The following is a 19,458-nucleotide window of genomic DNA, read 5'->3' as shown; positions in this document are numbered from 1 at the left end:
ACGTGATGATATATTGGTGATTATATGCCTTCTATGTAAGTCTTTTACTAACCTACCCCATTCTTATCACATTTTGTAACTTTTGATTATATTTAATATTGATAAAAGGTGATATTGGTTTCAATTTTTTTCAAGTATATAATATTTTAATGTGTTAAGACTCTATATCGCATCCTCTGCTACACACCATCTTTGGATTTTTAAAGTAAATCAAATTATACATACAACCGAGTCTGTATACCCCATTTGTGCCGCATACTTTACAAGTCGCGTACTGCCTACCCGTAACACATATCAGAGCGTATGGCGAACCTAATAACTATGGACAATACCTATATGTTTGAGTTGGGTGTTTAATTGAGAATGAGACATATTTGCCCTTGTATCAGGCTATTTACGCCGCAACAACCGTAACACTGCAATGTCCGCAACCGCAATTTAAACCTGGGTCAGACGTCAGGTTTGTGCAATTATGCTTAGGCTTAACCTTGCTCAGGCTCCACAAAAATCCTGGCTCCGCCACTGCCAACACACCCTGGTGAAGGGGAGGTTCGAGATCTAGAGCAGTGAAGGTGTGGGCTCTATCACCTCAGGGATGCATAATCCCCTCTCACTTCTAGTCTTGCCTAGGATTGGATGGAGACTTCCGGTCCCGACCTTTAATGGAATGTGAGCTAGGTCGTGAAAGGCTAGGACGATCCGCCTAATTGGCACGCAATCCATATAGGGTTGGGTTGAGTTGGTAAATTAGTAGCCAAGATGAATTTTGGCCTACACAACCTGGTCTGAAAATGTGCTAGCTCGTTACAAATCTGCCTACACAACCTGTGCTAGCCAATATGAACAGGCTAACAGCCCAAATAGACCCTCCTAGAGTGAGGATGTGTTTCTCTTTTTCACTTTTAAGAAAAATCAGCTTCCACCCCTTCTTATAATTAAATTACAAATGAAATATGCCATACGGGAAATGCTTTTATTATTTAAATTAACATTACATGATCAGAGCTCCTAATTTAACAGCAGTACAAATAATTTAGCACCTCAGCAGCAGCTTTTATGATGATGTCCATCCATAATTTACTGCATGCCATTGCATATCCCATTTGAGTATTTTCCTGCGTTATTCAAATCAGGACTAACATTTCAGGAGCTAATAAGTCCATTCCTTTGGTAAAAATATGTCTGGAGAAGAACTTTTACTGAGAGCTTCTTTCTGGTCATTTCTCTTTTTTGTTGATTCATTGGTGCATTCTTCTCCTCGTCGCGCGTTGCATTTAGGAACGTGAGGGGGTGAAATCTGCAGGCCTAATGTGTGCACTTTAAGATTTAGAGCTTGAACAACTCGCGCCGGAAGTAGAACAGGAGCACAAGCTGGCTTCTTGGTTGGTTTTGTGCCTGCTCTTTGAGGTAAGAACACGCCTGTACCACATGTTTCCTGCCCGGAACTTAAGAAAATGGCTTGCATTCCTGGCCCCCCCGTGGCATTTTTGGGTCTCTGATATGATGATCTTCCACTAGATTTTGAGTACTGAATTCAGCAAATTAAAGAAGAAATCATTATATATTTGAAATGGTAAACGAGCAATAAAATATGTTCCACAACTTATAAAGTTAAAATCCAAGTGAGACTTGAATACATAATATTTTGTTTATATCGTTGTATGCGCATGGATATTAATTTTATGGCATGAACTCATTACATCAGTTAAGGAATCAGAATATAAATATTAAATCACTTAACAATTCCCTTAAGTACACCCCCTTTTTTCTATTAAAATTATCAATTCACATTCTAAATGCTACCATATGTCATCATAGCAATTGCTTAATTGTGCTTGTGCATGTGACCAGCATGCTTCATGACTTGTCTGATTATGTTCTTCATATTGCAGGATTAAGAACTTTATGACATGCCACTAACTAAAGTTACATACATACTTATGGTTTGTTTAATAAGTATAATATATCTGTGTATGCTTTCTAATTTCAAATAAAATAAGCCTACCATAAGTTACCATGATAATATAATAGACATGAAGAAGAGAAACAAAGAAAAGGAAAAAGGCCTAGAATATCTGCAGCTAGCGTGCAATGTGAAAGCCCCTTTTTTGTTTCAAAAGAAAACTGTGTGCAAAAGCATATTCTCAGTTCCCACTAATGCCTGATTAAGGTATGGTGCATGCCTAGCATCGCATTATATTAATTAATTAAAGTGGGTATGTAAAAAGCCTATAATGCTAATCTTCAAATCCTAGCCAGACACATGTGAAGTTGATGCTTGATGAAATAGGAGAATTCATGTTGTTCACCTTCTACATCAGAATTTCACTTTCAACTGAGCAAGTGCATGCCTAACTCATCTTTGAAAGAATATCTGTCATCATCTCATATCTTTAAAGTACAAATTGTTGAAACTAGCTAAGGCCTAATTAATTAATACCTAAACTTCACTTATAATCCTTGATATTATACCAACATAATGTTTGACATTTCCTTAATTAACCATAGTTTCACACAAACAATTGCATCTCGAGGTCTCTCCTGCAGCTGCAACTGACGACAAAGAAGACTGATTGATAAAAAAAGTGAACGAAACTCTTATTATGGATTGAGATGAATGTACGCTCATGTTCACACTACTGCTATCCGAACACACATGTATATTTGTATGTACTTTAAAGGTCATGAGAAATAGAAATTGTTGATTAAAGACCATAAGATAATTAAAAAATCACTAATTTTTACTAATACTTACTAAACTTAATTGAGTAATCCTAATTTTTGTATGTCCGAACATTGGTTCTATGTATAGAACAGTACCTGTGACCATGGTTCTCGAGGCAATCTACGATGGCCCTGGTGCTGCAGTTTTTGGTGGCGGTTCCTCACATATACCTGCTAGAAAAATTTGAACATGTAAAAACAGAGCATAATAGAATTAATCTAGGATTTTAATGAAAACAGAGTTGTGTTTTTGGAACACCAAGAAATTAAAAACTAACAGAACAAGAGAACAAGATCAGAGCAACATGCATGGTGAATTGATAAAGAGAAACAATCGAAGACACATTAACTAACATTAGAGTGGTTTGCCTCGTCCAAAACATGAGAGGGTAAGCAGAGCATTCCTTCTTCAAAACCAACTTCAGAATCATGATGAACAGAAGACATGTTTCAATGTTTGGTTTTGGTGACAACTGAGTTACTTTCTCTGTTATGGAACGGAGAGAAGGAAAGAGAGGCTTTTAAGCTCCAACTTCCCACCTGCAACTTAACTAAAATAATTTACGTGTCAGCCAAAAGGGATAATTAAACTCTTTTTTGCTTTATCTGTAAGAGAAAATTTAATTTTCAGCAGACCATGATAATGATTGAACAGGACCAAAAGTTATATTTTGATTTAAGTAGATATTTATAGTGTAACCGGTGAAACTAATATTTAAATTTATGGATTTATATGAATTAACTACACTAGCTAACAAGTCCTCATCACAAATAAAAGAAATAAGATAGACGGAAAAAACTTCCAAACACGGAGAAGTGAGTCATCTCTAGAAGTTTTTGCGGCCAAAGTGTAAGCAACATGTTGCAATCCCTAGAGATATAAGACAAAGAAACAAATTACTCCAATTCAACATACTTAAATCTCGGATAATCACATCTTTCAATCAATAAATACTAATATCATAAGTAATCATAAGAAGATGGATAACATCTAAGCAATTGGATTCACAATAATAAGGGGTTGTCTAAATGACTCATGAAAAAGTTTGGGTTAAATAACCCACCATCCAATCACATTGGAGATAAGTGAGTTGAAATTTCTATATTTTATTTATTAATTTATTTCCAACTCATTTATCTCCAATGTGATTGGATGGTGGGTTATTTAACCCAAACTTTATCATGACTCATTTAGACAACCCCAATAATAAACCTTCTTAAAATCCAAGTCCTAGCATGTTGTAAACCAACCACCACAGAAAGTAGCCCAACATGAAAAATGATCTCCATTACTAAAACCGAAAGAGATGTCAGATGCTCATTGCTTATCTAATCACACAAAACAACACCATGTATACCCAATTCTCACCTTGACGCAGGGGGCGGATCAAGACATTATATATTGATGTGGCTAAATTTAAAAGGTATATTCTTTCAAGTTTATCATTATGCTAAAATAATCACAATGGTTCATTAGCAGACATAACATTTGATAAGTACCAGTATTATAACCAGTAACAAACAACATATTTCTAGGTTTATATATTTAGAAATATTTCTCACAAAATTCGGTGTGGCTATAGCCACACCCAGCCCATACATAGATCGCCCCTGCCATAACATATGTTGAAGTAGTAGTGCACGTGTCATCCTGTTTCTCATTCCATATGACTATGATTTAAAATGACAATTATGCGCATAAAGTTGATCTCTTTAAGTTAGAGCTAAGTCGTCAAATTTTGATATGACGACTACAAGTCATGAGTGCAATAATTTCATGGAATTATGCACATGCTAATAGATTTTTAGAAGAAAGTTTGTTGGCTGTGAAAGTGTAATTAGGATGGGTTCGGTAAACCCCTCCCTGTATGGTGGACTGGTGGTTGTAGTTATATAATGCTCGGCTTCTTGCTCCATAAACTCATGTTTAAATATTTTGGTCAAAGCCGGCCTGTCGTTTGTCACATTGGATTATTTTTTGAATGTCAAATTGTTTGTTATGTATTCAGACTGAATGGTGATGGTATTATTATACAGAGTTGTCTGATCCATAATTCATTGAGGGAAAAAAAACCTGGAGCAGATATAGTGTAGATTAAGAGATTACCTTGTTGCAACTACTCTTAACCACCTTACCAAATCCTTTCCCATACATGAAACAATCATCAGAACTACAATAATAAAAAGACTACGATTCTCTCCCTTTTTTGTGGAATTGTGGTATATATACTTTCCTTTTCTTTCACCAAACAAAAGACTAAAAGTGAGTTTGGGTGAGTTTTAATTAAGGATATGATGAATTAATGATAATATATTGAGTTCATTCTTCTCATCCACTGTTCTATTCCTTTTAAGACAACTCCTTTTATATTGAGATCAAGTCAAATCATGGTTAGGGAGTGTGTCGAAAATTATTTATAGATATCCGCATAATGCAGACATCCAATAGATATTTAAAGTAAAGTGAGAAAAGATAATATAAGAGATAGATAAAAAGAAAACTGAGGTGTCTAATGTATGTTTGCATTATTTGCATGTTTACATTATTTATATATCTAAGTATCATTAAACTTAGTCAAACTTAGCTTTTTTTTCAATTTTAGTAAAAATTAATAATAAGCAGAATTTGTGTGGAGCAGGATTGTCATCAGTAGGATAAATGATAACAATTCAGAAGAAAATAACAAACGAGCAATCAATATGTAGAAGAATTGTCATAAATCATTAAGTACTTGACAGCAGAATATGGTTGATGAAAGTAAAACAGGGCTTTTGGTTTTTTGGTAAGTGTGTTGAGAAAAGAATGAAAAATAGATACATCTTGGTACCAAATCAGTTAACTGAGCGACCTAAACTGGGTACAGACATCCGGAATCAGATAATATAGGTTACCAAAACTCACATCTCTAAGGAACTGACAGTTAATTTAAGTTATATGGATATACAAGGTTAATTAATAAGAAAATTAAAGAACCTTCTTTAATTTTAAGTTCTATCATTGTCTTTCAAATCAAATCAATATATTACTTAACATCTATCAACCCAATGAAAGGTCTACATGGTCCCCTCTTCCAAAACAATGGAGGAAAAATGTTAACATCAAAAAGGTATTTAACACATATTTGATATTTCTTTAAAATAGACTCTGTTAGCCATTTGAGTTTTATTACAAACGACATCAACATGTCATGAAGGATCAAAATTGCTTTATTTCCAAGTTTTGGGATGAAAACATGACATTTTGAAAGATAGGGACTAAAACCAAATATCACTAATTATTTAATCATAAAATCAAAAACAAAAACTTATTCAATCATAAGAAAGTTTATTTTTTTATACTTACTCTTCTCAATCAGAATTAAAGATACAAATCAACATTGACACATATTTGGAGTTTCCAAATTATATAAAATAAATTAGTTAATTCTTCTCAATTACTTGTTCAATAAGAAGTAATGTTAATTTTCTTATTCTTTTATATAATATTTAAATTTATTCAATCAACATTAAGATGTTTGTAAACCATCACAAGTAATTCTTAACTATTTTTTAAACAAAAGGAAAGAACCACAAGGCTAGTAGCAGCTTGGGCACCCAACTTAGCAAGGGCATTGTTGCATTCCCCTTACGAAGAATGTACGTGTTCAATCGACATTTCTCAAGGAAGAAGATCCAACGACGCAATGCCCCCTCAAAATAGTCTGCACTAATATAATGTGTCCATCTCCTTGGTAATGAGATTGATAGCTAACATACATAGAAAATACTAGCATTTTACTGAAACTCGCACCCTTGCACAATAAAAGTCACTAATGAATAACCACCAACTCTACCTTTAGAAAAACCTATACCATGGAAACCAAACGACCAACCATCAACCCGATTCCTCTCAAGAACTCCAAAGCCAAGTCTACTCGAGTTCCCTATGGAAGTGCCATTCGCATTCATAGCCACGCACCCATCCGAATGGTGCTTTCAAGCCACCGATAGTGGAGCAACAACCAGAGTAACAACAACAAACGCTTCACACACCATATATAAGACATCACATGATCTGCGAATCAAAGCAGCAAGCTGAATTATGCCCTCATCCCATACAACATCATGCCTACTTTTCCAAATAGTCCACATAACCATAGCAAAAGACTGCAACGACAAACAAGAATGGTGGAGAGCAAGTCCAAGACCGTAACACTAGGAAATGAATCAAATATCTGACCAAAATGCAATGCAAACGAGACCCGTGGAACCTCCAAAACAGTCCCTTAAGACATGAAGCAAACTCTACCGTCTCGCCTCATTCTGCACAATCGACACAAATTCTATGAGAGATTCAAATATTATTATTTTAAAATAAAAAAATAATTATTTAATTTTTACATTTTCCAATTATATAACTTTTTAAAATAAAAAACATAGATGCAACGTGATACTTGCTACTTTTATGAGTGCATTCAAGGCCTAATAATATATCTCTCGAGAGAGGTTTAATGTGTTTTTTCTAACACCATTTTGAATATTTGATTATTGATTTTTCATTTATTTCTTTCCCGTTCTTCTTCTTCTTCCGTCAACTCGCATCGCATCAATGAGCGTGCCCGGTCGTGCCGGAGTTCGAGTCGTCGTCGTCGGCGACCGCGGCACCGGAAAATCAAGCCTCATAGCTGCTGCGGCGTCGGATTCCTTCCACGACGCCGTTCCGCCCCTGCTTCCTCCCACTCTTTTGCCCGTCGATTTGTACCCCGACAACGTTCCCATCACCATCATCGACACATCCTCCAGGTCGGTTCCTTCATCTTGTAACTTCTTCACCAAACCATGAATCGCACACATCAATTTTCTCTGAGAATAATCGAAAGCAATCAATCCTGTTCTACTGATCAATCATACATAAACCCTGCTTTTAACTGTTTCAAGTTTGATTCATTAATCTTACTTGAATGAACCGTGTTGATGTTGCTGTTGTTGTTGTTGATGTTGATGTTGTTGTTGTTGTTTTTGTTTAGCTTGGAGAAACAAGCAAAGCGAAATGAAGAATTGAGAAGAGCTGATACCGTGGTTTTAACATATGCTTGCAATGATCCGCAGTCGTTTTCGCGGTTGGGTTCTTACTGGATTGAGGAACTGCGGAGGTTGAAGGTTGGTGGTTTATGGTTAAATGTATTTTGCTGGTCATTTTTGTATAGAGGAATGCTGCTACTAAGACACTCTTTCCAGGAAACTTTCTATTATTAGGTGAATTTTATGTCGGTGCCGTTGGTTAACCCGTGCTTACTCTCTATTTAGTGAGACTCGCATGAAATTGGCTTAATAGTAAAGAGTTTGTTACTAGCATTTTTCTTTTTGATGAGAAATGAAGATGCATGGGATACACATGTAAGTATATGTTTTTATACAGGTGGATGTACCTGTAGTTGTAGTTGGTTGCAAGTTAGATCTGCAGGATGAAAGCCAGCATGTGAGTTCGGAGCAACTCATGAAAGAGCTTCTACTACAGAACGAGCAAATTGTCACCTGCATTGAATGCTCTGCTTCTACACTATACCAGGTATATTGCTTTGCTGCAATATTGTTACTTGGTCATGCTGACTTATTAATATTATTGATTTTATAATATATTATGAGAAAACAAGATGGAGATTTATTGTCATGAACCAATTATCCCAAAAGCTTAAGCTGTTGGGTTGAGGACACATGAATGGTTTTATATTGTATTTCTAACATGCCCCTCACGCAAGAGCGGCTTGAAGCGTGAACAATGCACAAGCCCACCTGCCAATTTGGGGCGGAAGTGATTGAACTCTAGATCAATTGGTCATAGAGGCTCTGATACCATGTCATGAACCAATTATCCCAAAAGTTTAAGCTGTTGGGTTGAGGGCACATGAATGGTTTTATATTATATTTCTAACAAGTATATCTTATTTTTTCTTGTTCAAATATATCAGCCAATCCTATTGATTATTTCAGTGATAAGCATTTCAACAATATCTTACAAATTAATGAAGTTTGTGATGTGTTTCCCTTTGCCAAAATATAAACCTATGGTTTTTTCAAGGCCAAAGTGATCCTTAACCATCAAATACAAGACGTGAAAAAGATCAATAAACAGCTACATGTGTTCCTATTTCTCCTTTACAAGCAATTTAAGACTCTAGTCTGAAGTCATGCATCTCTCCAATACCGCAACTATTTTGAGATACATATATCAGGACATTATTTTTATAATAATGTTATTATATTTGATTTCATATTTGCAAAATGTAATTGTCTGACACTCAGTACTGATTTTAAACTTCCAGGTCCCTGAAGTTTTTTATTTTGCACAAAAAGCGGTACTATATCCTGTACATCCATTATATTGTCATGAAAGTCAGGCTTTAACAGATCGATGCGTAAGGGCATTGAGAAGAATATTTGTTCTTTGTGACTCTGACATGGACGATGCTCTTAATGATGCAGAACTAAACGATTTCCAGGTTTTTGATGGATTTTCTATTTCCTTTTTTTTTTCATATACTTTGAACATTCAGTGCTTTCATCTTTAGCCCCTTTACTTACAACTTGCAAATATATCAACAGGTTAGATGTTTCAATGTGGCATTGAAATCATCTGAAATAGAAGGGATAAAAACAGTTGTACATCAGAATGTACCTGAAGGAATCAACTCGCGTGGTCTTACTTTTCCAGGATTTCTTTATGTCCATACTATGTTCCTAAGGCAACAGCGTGCTGAGGCATTATGGGCTGTTTTAAGAAGCTTTGGATATGATATTGATTTGAAGCTCCAGGATCATTTCCTTCTTGTTCCATCTAAGAATGCTTCTGATCAGGTCATGCTTAGTTTCTTTGTTCTACTATTGTGGAAATTTCACTTTTATCTTTTTATTATCAAGCTGGTACAAGTTAAATTTATTTTATACTTCCTGAGTTCCTGTCCAATTTTCAAATGATATGTGTAGTATTTACTGACAAAATCTTACAGAGTGTGGAACTGACAGGTGAAGCTGTAGAGTTTCTATATGGTATCTTCCGACTGTTAGACACGGATAAAGTATGTTCTAGTCTTTTATTTTCTCTTCCTTAACCATACTATCTGCTTACCACTGTCTCTCTTCATGCTCTTTCTTTATTTGGTATTTCAAATCTAATATATATTTTTTCTGATTTGCTTCTTGGATCCTTGATATTCTCTAGGATCGGGCCCTACAACCTGCTGAAGTTGATAAGCTATTTTGTACTGCTCCAGAAAGGTGAACTTTCTAACCCCCCACCCAAATGAAAATTTCTCTATATAGATATAAATTATTATAAAGGTGAACTTACCTGTTCAGAACCAGTACATCACTAGTGTCATATTTAATTTGTACAAACTAAATTATTTTTTCTTAATATGGATGATGAACTCAAGATTTCGTTGACTGTCCTGACAATTTTAACATTACTTCAGTTGTTGGATCTTTAGGAATAGTTGTAGGTTCCAAAGTTAGTAATAACTGGAAAGAGAACATCATTAAAACATACTGCTTTATTGCTTTTGCGCACTGAATATTAGCAGACTTTTCTTTCCCGTAAAGGGTTCAAGTTAAATCATAAATGACTTGGCTCTTGAGAGGCTTAGCCCTCTATATACACTGTTTGGAGATTTGGTTTCCACGTTGGAGTTGTATAATTGATGCTGCTTTGGTATTTGCATAAAATTTTCTACAAGAGAGACCAATAGTAATTGACTTCACTTTGCAGGATGAATATTAAGGCTCAATATATAAACTGCAATCATGGGTTGATGGGGGTAATAATGTTTTTTGGGGGTTCTTGAGTTCTTAGGTGATCATAACTGTTCACACCTCACACCATTGTAGTTGGTTATGCTAAAGAACTGTTACGTGTGTTTATTTCTGGTAGGGTCTGGCAATAGATTCTTTATTATAGCCTAGTAATGTACGGGGGTTTGGGTTTTTCTTTTTTTAGTCCAGTGCTTCGGGCTTGTTTTGTTTTTTCTAATTGACTGTGAATGCTTTGTTGTAGGCTTATAGCAGCTAATACAGTGTCTTTATAATTATGGCTATTGCTTGTGCTTGGAAATCTAATTCTTCCGATCTTACTATTTGGGAATGGATCATTTCACTTGCTAGGGAAATTGGAACCTCGAAAAGTAGGATGTGATTCTTACAATCTTACTACTGTTAGTGATGATTCCAAGAAATTAGTAGTTTGAGTACCTTTTCTTTTGTGGGGGCTTGGGGGCAGTATTGTTCTGGATAATTCTTGATGCAGCATATTAATATTAATATAAACCCTGAAAATACTTACACCAGCCAAGGTTGACAGGATCGCGAGTCACCTTGTGGAATTGCACGATTTCACAATCATAACCCAACCTCCCCCGTGCTGGAACGCTTGCAGAATCGCTGGCTGGTGGGCTCGCGTGGGATCAGCGCATAAGCTTGTGGACTTGTGGAATCACACTGCGAGCGGCGATCCTGTTTGGTGGAGCTTGGGCTGGTGTTGACCCATTGACTCGCTTCGAACCCACCTTTTTTCTAAGTATTAAAACCCTAAAAGAAAAAATTCCTTTCCCTCCTCGACCCTTTCCCTCACCGTGCGCCGTCAATGGCGGCGTCACTCATCTTCTCGTCAACTCTGTTTCTGTTCCTGTTGCTCTTCTAGGCTGCGACAGCATCTGTCATCGTCTGTGTGTGAGAAGAGGGAGAGGAAGAGACTAGATAGTAGATACCATATCAAAATGAATTAGATAGTAGATACTATTATATTTAAAGCTATATATATATTGATATAAAAGACTTTATTTATTTGGACTTGGCAGGTAGTATTTAATTCAGGAGGGGTGCTTAGAGCTTACACATCGATCTGGTCTCCATCCAACAGGTCGGCACACCCTGTTTGCATGCAGAAAGTTGCAATCTGTGCAGTTGGATGCAAGCTCCGAAGATGGCCCAAACACGATAATTATATACATATAAATATAAATTAATAAAAACTATGTATATAATGTATAATATAATAATACTACAAAAAATTAATATATATGTGTAATAAATGTTCTCTGTGTAAAACTTAATATATATGTGTAAAAACTATGTACAGAAAGTTTTCTGTCATGAGATGTTCTCTAGAACCAAACCCAAGAAAGAAATAGAAGCTTATCCTTCCTGGTAACCAAAAGAAAGGAACCTAGAAATTAGGAATCGATACCAGACAAAGCGCTAACCCTTTCCCCAGCCAAAGGCCTTTCATTCTTATCCAAATTCTTTGATGAACCCCTCCCATATATCCTTCTCACACTGAATAGGCGTCTTCTACTGCTAGGCCCATCTTTATGTTTCTTTCCTCTCCTTCTAAGGTGGAGCCTATCTGATAGTTGTATTGATTTTAATTTTAAACACTGTTCAAATGTGGTATGTTTTTTTGGCAAATCTCTGCAAATTGTTCACTTTGTTCCCTTGTTTTTCAATTGTGATAATCTGGGAATGATTTCTAGTGGTTTATTAGTTTTTTCACTTGATCTCGTCCATCTTAGGTTTGTTACTTGATTTTGAATTGCAGTCCATGGAATGATTCTCCATATGCGGATGCTGCGGAGAGAACTGACATGGGTTACATATCTCTTAATGGATTTCTGTCCCAGGTGAGAATAACTTATGCCGTCTCTTAATATTAATAATGAGTTAGTTATTGATATATTTCTTAAATTGTATGATGCAGTGGGCCCTTATGACATTACTTGATCCACCACGTAGCCTAGCCAATTTGATTTATATTGGATATAGTGGTAATCCGGCTGCAGCACTCCATGTTACTCGTAGAAGATCAGTAGATCGCAAGAAGCACGCAACAGAAAGGAATGTGTTCCAATGCTATGTTTTTGGTTCAAAAAATGCAGGGAAATCTGCTCTGTTGGATGCATTCTTGGGAAGGTTTTCTTTTAACCCAATTATCATTGTCTTAATATATTTTGATGTATCAGCAATTGAAATTTCGTCCTCCAATTACTGTTTATGTTACTTTTTCTTCAAAACAGTTGACTCCTCCAATTTTATAGGCATTTTTCGACCAATTATACTCCGACTACAGTTGAGAAGTTTGCTGCAAATGCTATTGAGTTAATTGGGGTGAGTATCATGATAAGAAAACATTATTATTATTTAGACGATACTGAAAAATGAAGTTTTCTTACTTTGGGTACAATATGCAGTCTATATATACTAATGATCCTGGTGTTTACTGCTATAAAGGGAACTAAGAAAACTCTTGTATTGCGGGAGATACCAGAGGGTGAAGTATCGAAAGTATTGTCAAATCAGGATTGTTTGGCAGCATGTGATGTGGCTGTTTTTGTATATGACAGGTGAGCAAATGAACTTAAGCGGTAATGCTTTGCAGCTTTGGTAGTTGGTACTAAGGTGTAGGAGTGGTGTTTTGAATTCTTGTTTTGCTTTACCCAGCATATTTATAGTTGCTGAGTAAAAACAATGTATCAAAGAGGTGCTTGTATCCCCATGTATATATAAAACTTAATTGACTATGTAAACTATTTGTACCATATTCCCTGACTCTTTGACATAAATCTGGAATTGTCAAATATCCATCAAAACACCCACCTTGCATGGTCTATTCTCCTATTAGATAGTTATCAATGTGATGTTATTTTCTGAATCAGAAACCTACTGTAAATCCTCAAAGTATCATCAACGTATTCATTTTAGTTGTATTGAAAATTAATTTGAAGCTTAATTTGACTTGCATTTTTATGATTCTCAGCTTTCTGTAGAGAGCATGTCAAGTTAGAGGAACAATTTATTGTTTTGGGAGCTAATAATTACCATTGAGTGTAAATGAATTACAGCCATTATTTCAATTCAATAATAAAAATGTATATTCTTACAAAGTATGGCTATATTTATTCACATAAACATACTTCCACTGAATGTTAAGTTAACAAATACATTTTTGCTCAGGTTTATTTTTCATTAATAATCATTAGTTATGTAATAATTTTATAAAAATATAAGAAAATAAATATGCAAATATGAGTGATATAATCAATTTATGAATAAAATTATCTATATGTGTGTGTGTGTATGTATGTAAATTCAGTTTGAGTTGCATTTGCGTAGTTCTCATTACCAAATTTGAAATATGACCCATCCAATAAAAAATAAGTTCTTTCTGTTTTTAATTTTAATTTATTTTTGTTTTTAAGTTTTACGAATGGTTTCTTCGATTTTTATTAGATTGGATTGGTTATGAACTCCTCTTGGACATGCCCATTCTATTGAGGCCATATGTAGATTAAATTTCCCTTAATTGTAGTAATCTAGCATTCTTGCTTAACGTTTAGTTGCATACTTGTTTATTTTTGGCATTTTGCTCCTGTATCTTAGCTTTTGCTCCTCTTCTTGTTTTCCAGCTCAGATGAGTCTTCATGGAAGAAATCCAGAGATTTGCTTGAGAAGGTTGCTATGCAAGGAGATCTGACTGGCCACAGAGTTCCTTGCCTCCTTATTGCTGCTAAGGACGATTTAACTCCATACCCAAGGGCAGTCCAAGATTCAGTGAAGGTATTGCATTTTCAGCTAAGGGTTATCATATCAATCCGCTTATCCGCTAATGGTTATGCATAATTTCATAGCTAAACCTGCGTGTTCAGGATGTCATCATTATGTATTTATGTTGGCTATAGGTTACTGAGGAATTGGGAATAGAGGGACCTATTCATGTGAGTATGAAATCAGGTGATTCAAGTAATGTGTACAACAAAATTATTAGTGCTGCAGAACACCCTCATTTAAGCATTCCAGAGACTGAGATTGGGAGGAAAAGAAAGCAATACCGCCGGCTTCTTCAGAATTCTCTTATTTACGCCTCAGGTGTGTTTCTCTTTCTCTTCACTATCTCAGACCACAAATTTGTTTACTATCCATTTTTGTTGTTGTTTTGTTTTTAAAGTGTTTATTTTTTGAATGTCTGTCTATGTTGAGTTTACAGTTGGGACTGCTGTGGCAGTTGTTGGTGTGGCCGCATTTCGTGTATATGCAATGAAGAAGAACTCTTCTGCGTAGTAGTCATCTGGCAACTTCATGCTAATAGTGCTGCTGATGTATCTGTTGAATTTGTGCTCAGTATTTTGCTGAGAAACCTTAAGTAGAATACATTTTGTGTAGCAATGTCTATTTTTTTATTTTTTTTGCATTGATAGCTTGTTATATAATTTCCTAGATATGATTATTAACCTTTTGCATTCAGTGTGATTTTCATTTTGAATAGGGCAAATTACATTGATTTGATGAAATAGGTAGATTACACCAATTTCCCCTCGAGAAAATTTGGAATTTAATGATTTAGGAATTTCAAAACCTTTTTTTCAAATGAAGGACAAAAAAAAACTTAAATGATATGTTTTGCGAAGCTGAAATGCATGTGACTAGAAACATGCGTAATGGCACCAATAGAAACCCCCTCAACCTAGTTTTCTCAAGATTATTATTATTTTTTTGTCAACCTAGTTTTCACAAGATATGATTAATTCAAACCCAAGACCTATTGACAATTTAGGCCCAACTCGCCTAGTTGAATGATTTGGCTCTTTTCTATCTCCTTGAATTACTTGACTTTATTTGACCAAAAAAAAAATTTACTTGACTTTAGAGCGTGTTTAGACTATATAAGTATTTGAAAAAAAAAATGAAACTATTTGATTAAGTTTATAGTTTATTTCATAAATTTGTTAGCATGAATAACTGAATAACTAAAATAGGAATATTTGGTGAATGAGATTACTATAGTTAATTTTCATAAATTATTTTGGTGAATGGGAAAATAATTTTAATAAATTATTTGAAGTAATTTATAGGAATTTTTTGTTACACTTGAAAAATAAAAGACAAGTAAGAAAACTACTCAAGTAAGTCTAGACACAAACTGAAAATAGCAAAAGAAAAGAAATTAATGCAATGATAGGCACAACAATACGGTAGCCTCCTCCAGTTATATATATGCAATCTTGTTTGTATGGTTACTATGTTTTCTAAAATTTTCTCCATTAACACCACAATATCAATGTTATTGTGTGTTTTATAAGAGATGTTCCAGTACTATTTAGCACTACTCTTTTCATAAACATAACCCTAATAACCTTGACCGGATCAAACTCATAAGGTTGGTTTATTGAGTCACAATATCCAAAATTAGCTCAAATATTCTTTTGGAGCCAACGACATGGCTTTGAAGTTTAATTTGATGCATCATTATCTTGGTGGCCAGTGTTATTACCTAACCAGAATAAATACCAAAAGTGATTTTTTAAATGATCAATGAGAAGAAATTATTGAAAGATAAGAAGAACTGGAAGAGTTGTCAACTCCAGAAGATGACACTCGATCTCAGCTGAGTTCAAAAAATTCTTGTACTCGGCTTCAATTCTACGTGATTGTTGTCTGTTAAAGTGTGTTATACCCGTGCGGTGTGTACCTCTAGCTAGCACAAATTTCTGACCATGTCCTAAACGGCTAAGCCTATATTTGGATAATCATTGACTCCCATGCAAATAAATGTTAATACATAGTACTTATTTCGAGATAAAAGTGTATAAAAATTAAATTCTCCTTATAAATTATGATTGAAATTCATTCACATTACTTTTAATTAAGCTCTAAATAAACCTTCCTAGTACTTCACAAATTTCTGTTAGCTTGTCATTCATTTCCAAATGGAAAATGTTGTGTACACCGTACACCCAAGTGGGGTGTGTAGACTCAATGATAAACGTTGCGTAAAGTCATGAGAGAAACGAGAAAAGAGATGATACATAAATGATAAATATGATAAATGATGTAATGTGATAAATAAAGATAATTACTAAAAAAATTGTCCAATAACAACCAATTCTTCATTCACTGGGATCAAATCCACCGAGTTTGAAAGAAAACTACGGGGTGTGCACAATTGTAATCCGAACCGTTTAAATTTATTTTATTTTATTTAAATAGAAAATTAATATTTTGTTGTGTATACTAGTGGCCAAGATTGTTGCCGTTTAGGTGATCGTGATCGATCCTAGTCACTAATACATGTAAATTGGTTGTCAAACTGTTACCGATTGAATTAGCAACCAATTTTTTCTTGAAAGCGAATGTGCATTAAAATTAAGACGAGTCAGGCGTAGAGGTCAAATATCATAACGAATAAAAAACAAAAATGTGAAGGAACATCCTCAGCCTAGACCGAATTGACATAGATGTAGGCATTCCTAACTAAAAAATCGACGACATTATCACCGGCACCGCTTCTACAAATGAATAAAAGATCAACACGATCAAAATAAAAAGAAATAAAACAACAATCCTGAACAATCGAAACTAAATACGATGTGCCTCGAGATGGTCTCTACCGCTGAAAGAGATGTAAAAATCCGTTGTAAAACAAACAGTTCTTCTGATTCACTATTAGTAACATCACCCACTGAAGGCTAAGTGTCTCTGCCAAAATTGGTCCGTAATAGAGTAAGCTTATAATAGTATAAAGAGAAAAATGGGGAGTATATGTACAATATCATTCTCTTTTCTCTTGGGGTGTGAAAATTGGGGATTGTTTCCAAATCTTGCAGGATAGCTATTGGTTCCGGATCACAACACAATCGCCATGAAAGAGAATAATGCTCTGCTACCAGCCACCAATTATTTAACAAAAAATGTTCGTAGTGGTAGTCTCAATCATTATATACATATGTATATAATCTTAAACACATGATATGATGGAGGCTTGGTATATTAGTCTCCCTTACCTATTTTTGTCAAGTTGCTAGTGAAAGACAAGTGAGTCTGCAATGCCCAAATAATAATTCACCAATCAGATGACTATAAAATCTCTACAACCATGCAGGTTTTCGACACGTTACCTATCCTTGTAGTACTAGTTTGTACGAGTATCCTACATCAAATTGGACAAAGTTTCAGTGCACTACTATGTCAAGTTCTTCGTGCGTTTGTACACTCATCCTTTTACAAAAGTGTATGGCCCCCAACACCCTTATTCCTCTGGGATTCACATCACTTCCCTTCAAAAGAAGGAATCAGAAGATTGACGCGCCCATTTTTGGTGGAGGCTAGGCTACCCTATTGGCTAGAGCAACTGATTGATCGGCACATGTATCTTCCACTGAGACAATCATGTTCGAGCTGAGTGAGATCTTTATGGGCGACAAAGTTCTGTCTATTAACAGTTTTTTTTTTCTTGTGTGACAATTGAACCCATTTTGTAGGGAAATTTTATTTTAGTAACTTTCCAAATGCTTGTTGAGGTCAATTGCTTTAACTAAACCCATCACACTCTGGCTTGAATGATATTAAAGCAACAGAAAAGAAAGAAATAGACATTGATATCTCAGTAATTGGGTGCAAATTCCATACATGTCCAAGCACTGGGTACAGATTGTGGGGGACAGGGGCTTCTTGTATGGTTCATACTTTTAAGTTTAAACTTAAATTATTAATAACTATTTGGTATATCTGGATTCAACGTTTGCCAGACTATAGTAATAAGAGTGGAATTGAAATCATGGAATTCTTGATGCACATTTCATTGTGTCCACATTGGAGAACAGAGAAAAAATAGAAGATAATAAGTGATAAATATGATATATGAAATAAATGATGCATGAGAGAAAAAATAAGTTAGATGAGATGTGAGTGTAATATTAGAGTGTCTAAAATTAAGGACTGATAAAATCTGTTATATATCTCCTTTTCACACCAAAATTATAACATCAGCAAAAAGTTCAACAACTTATTTGTTTACATCCACCATCTCTAATTTTCTATCGTTTTCTCAAGATGGATACAATCGTCCGCAACAAAAGTCTTTTCGAGTACAGAGAACTGATATTACAAGGATCCTCGTCAAAGTATATATAGCTGGGCCCCTCAAAGGATACTCTTTTGGATTCTATGGATAGCATTGCCATGGCTTTCATGGAGGGGAGAAAAAGAAAAACGATGCTAGTTGAAACCCAAGCTCAGTCAATACTATGCTTTTGTGAGTTTTTATGGGAGGAATGAGGCAGACTTCGAGGCTTGGTTTGGATGGGGGAAGGAGGGGAAATGGGAGGAGAGGGCAAGTGATGGGGGTGTAAGTTATTCCCTTGTTTGAAAGTTCTAAATTGATTTACATCTCTAATTTGAGGGAATTCCACAAAACAACCTAAGAGGACCTCTCACATATAAAGAGTTTAACACTCCCTTAAGGTTTCAATGTGAAAGGCGTTAGACTCGCTCTCCATTAAAGAGACAAGATGTTTTGGTCACTACATTGCCAGGAAGACTTTCATCGCAAGGAGTCATCACCATGGTAAAACCAAACCTCGACTTAAATACCAAAGTTCGTATCGTGTCGTGAGAAGAATAAAACTCCGAGAGAGATCTCCAATAAGGCTAAATAGTAAACCACAAGTGAATTGAACACCACAGTTTTCATTCAAAATCTTAAGACGTTGGTGAGCAAATGTATGAATCTTCTCACTTATAAACTTCTCAACATATTCATTTTTTTTTAATATGTGACTTACTCATACTTGATATACCAAATTTCTAACAACATTGTGAGGATCTTAAGTATTTTCAAAAATCTCTCAAACCCTTTCCCCATTTTGAAATCTCTCTAACTAGGAGAGAATTTATCATAGGCTTCCGTCTTCCACTCCCTTCACCCCAAAACTC

General features: G+C 35.1%; 2 protein-coding genes across 3 annotated transcripts; one reads left to right on the top strand and one right to left on the bottom strand.

Moving 5' to 3' along the window:
* Positions 1-952: 952 nt before the first annotated feature.
* LOC130730719 (uncharacterized) lies at positions 953-3,298 on the bottom strand. Of its 2 annotated transcripts, none has more exons than XM_057582793.1 (3): positions 3,079-3,298; positions 2,821-2,898; positions 953-1,528 (listed from the first exon to the last, which is right to left on the bottom strand). In XM_057582793.1, the coding sequence occupies exons 1-3, from the start codon at positions 3,169-3,171 to the stop codon at positions 1,151-1,153; spliced, it is 549 nt and encodes a 182-aa protein (XP_057438776.1). In that variant the 5' UTR covers positions 3,172-3,298; the 3' UTR covers positions 953-1,150. The 2 variants fall into 2 exon arrangements, with proteins under 2 accessions (XP_057438776.1, XP_057438777.1); XM_057582794.1 differs by having other exon boundaries at positions 2,821-2,895; positions 3,079-3,290.
* A 3,920-nt stretch (positions 3,299-7,218) lies between these two features.
* On the top strand, positions 7,219-15,019 carry LOC130730718 (mitochondrial Rho GTPase 2-like). Its single transcript, XM_057582792.1, has 14 exons — positions 7,219-7,506; positions 7,731-7,863; positions 8,123-8,272; positions 9,027-9,203; positions 9,307-9,558; positions 9,711-9,779; positions 9,923-9,978; positions 12,293-12,374; positions 12,452-12,663; positions 12,789-12,858; positions 12,982-13,094; positions 14,157-14,307; positions 14,430-14,616; positions 14,735-15,019. Exons 1-14 carry the CDS (start codon positions 7,313-7,315, stop codon positions 14,806-14,808), a joined length of 1,920 nt encoding a protein of 639 aa, XP_057438775.1. The 5' UTR covers positions 7,219-7,312; the 3' UTR covers positions 14,809-15,019.
* The last annotated feature ends 4,439 nt before the right edge of the window (positions 15,020-19,458 follow it).

The sequence above is a fragment of the Lotus japonicus genome, chromosome 1, assembly GCF_012489685.1.
Source record: "Lotus japonicus ecotype B-129 chromosome 1, LjGifu_v1.2".
In the NCBI taxonomy this organism is placed as follows: domain Eukaryota; kingdom Viridiplantae; phylum Streptophyta; class Magnoliopsida; order Fabales; family Fabaceae; genus Lotus; species Lotus japonicus.
The sequence above is the reverse complement of the archived record's forward strand: the minus strand, read 5'-3'. Positions and strand labels throughout refer to the sequence as shown.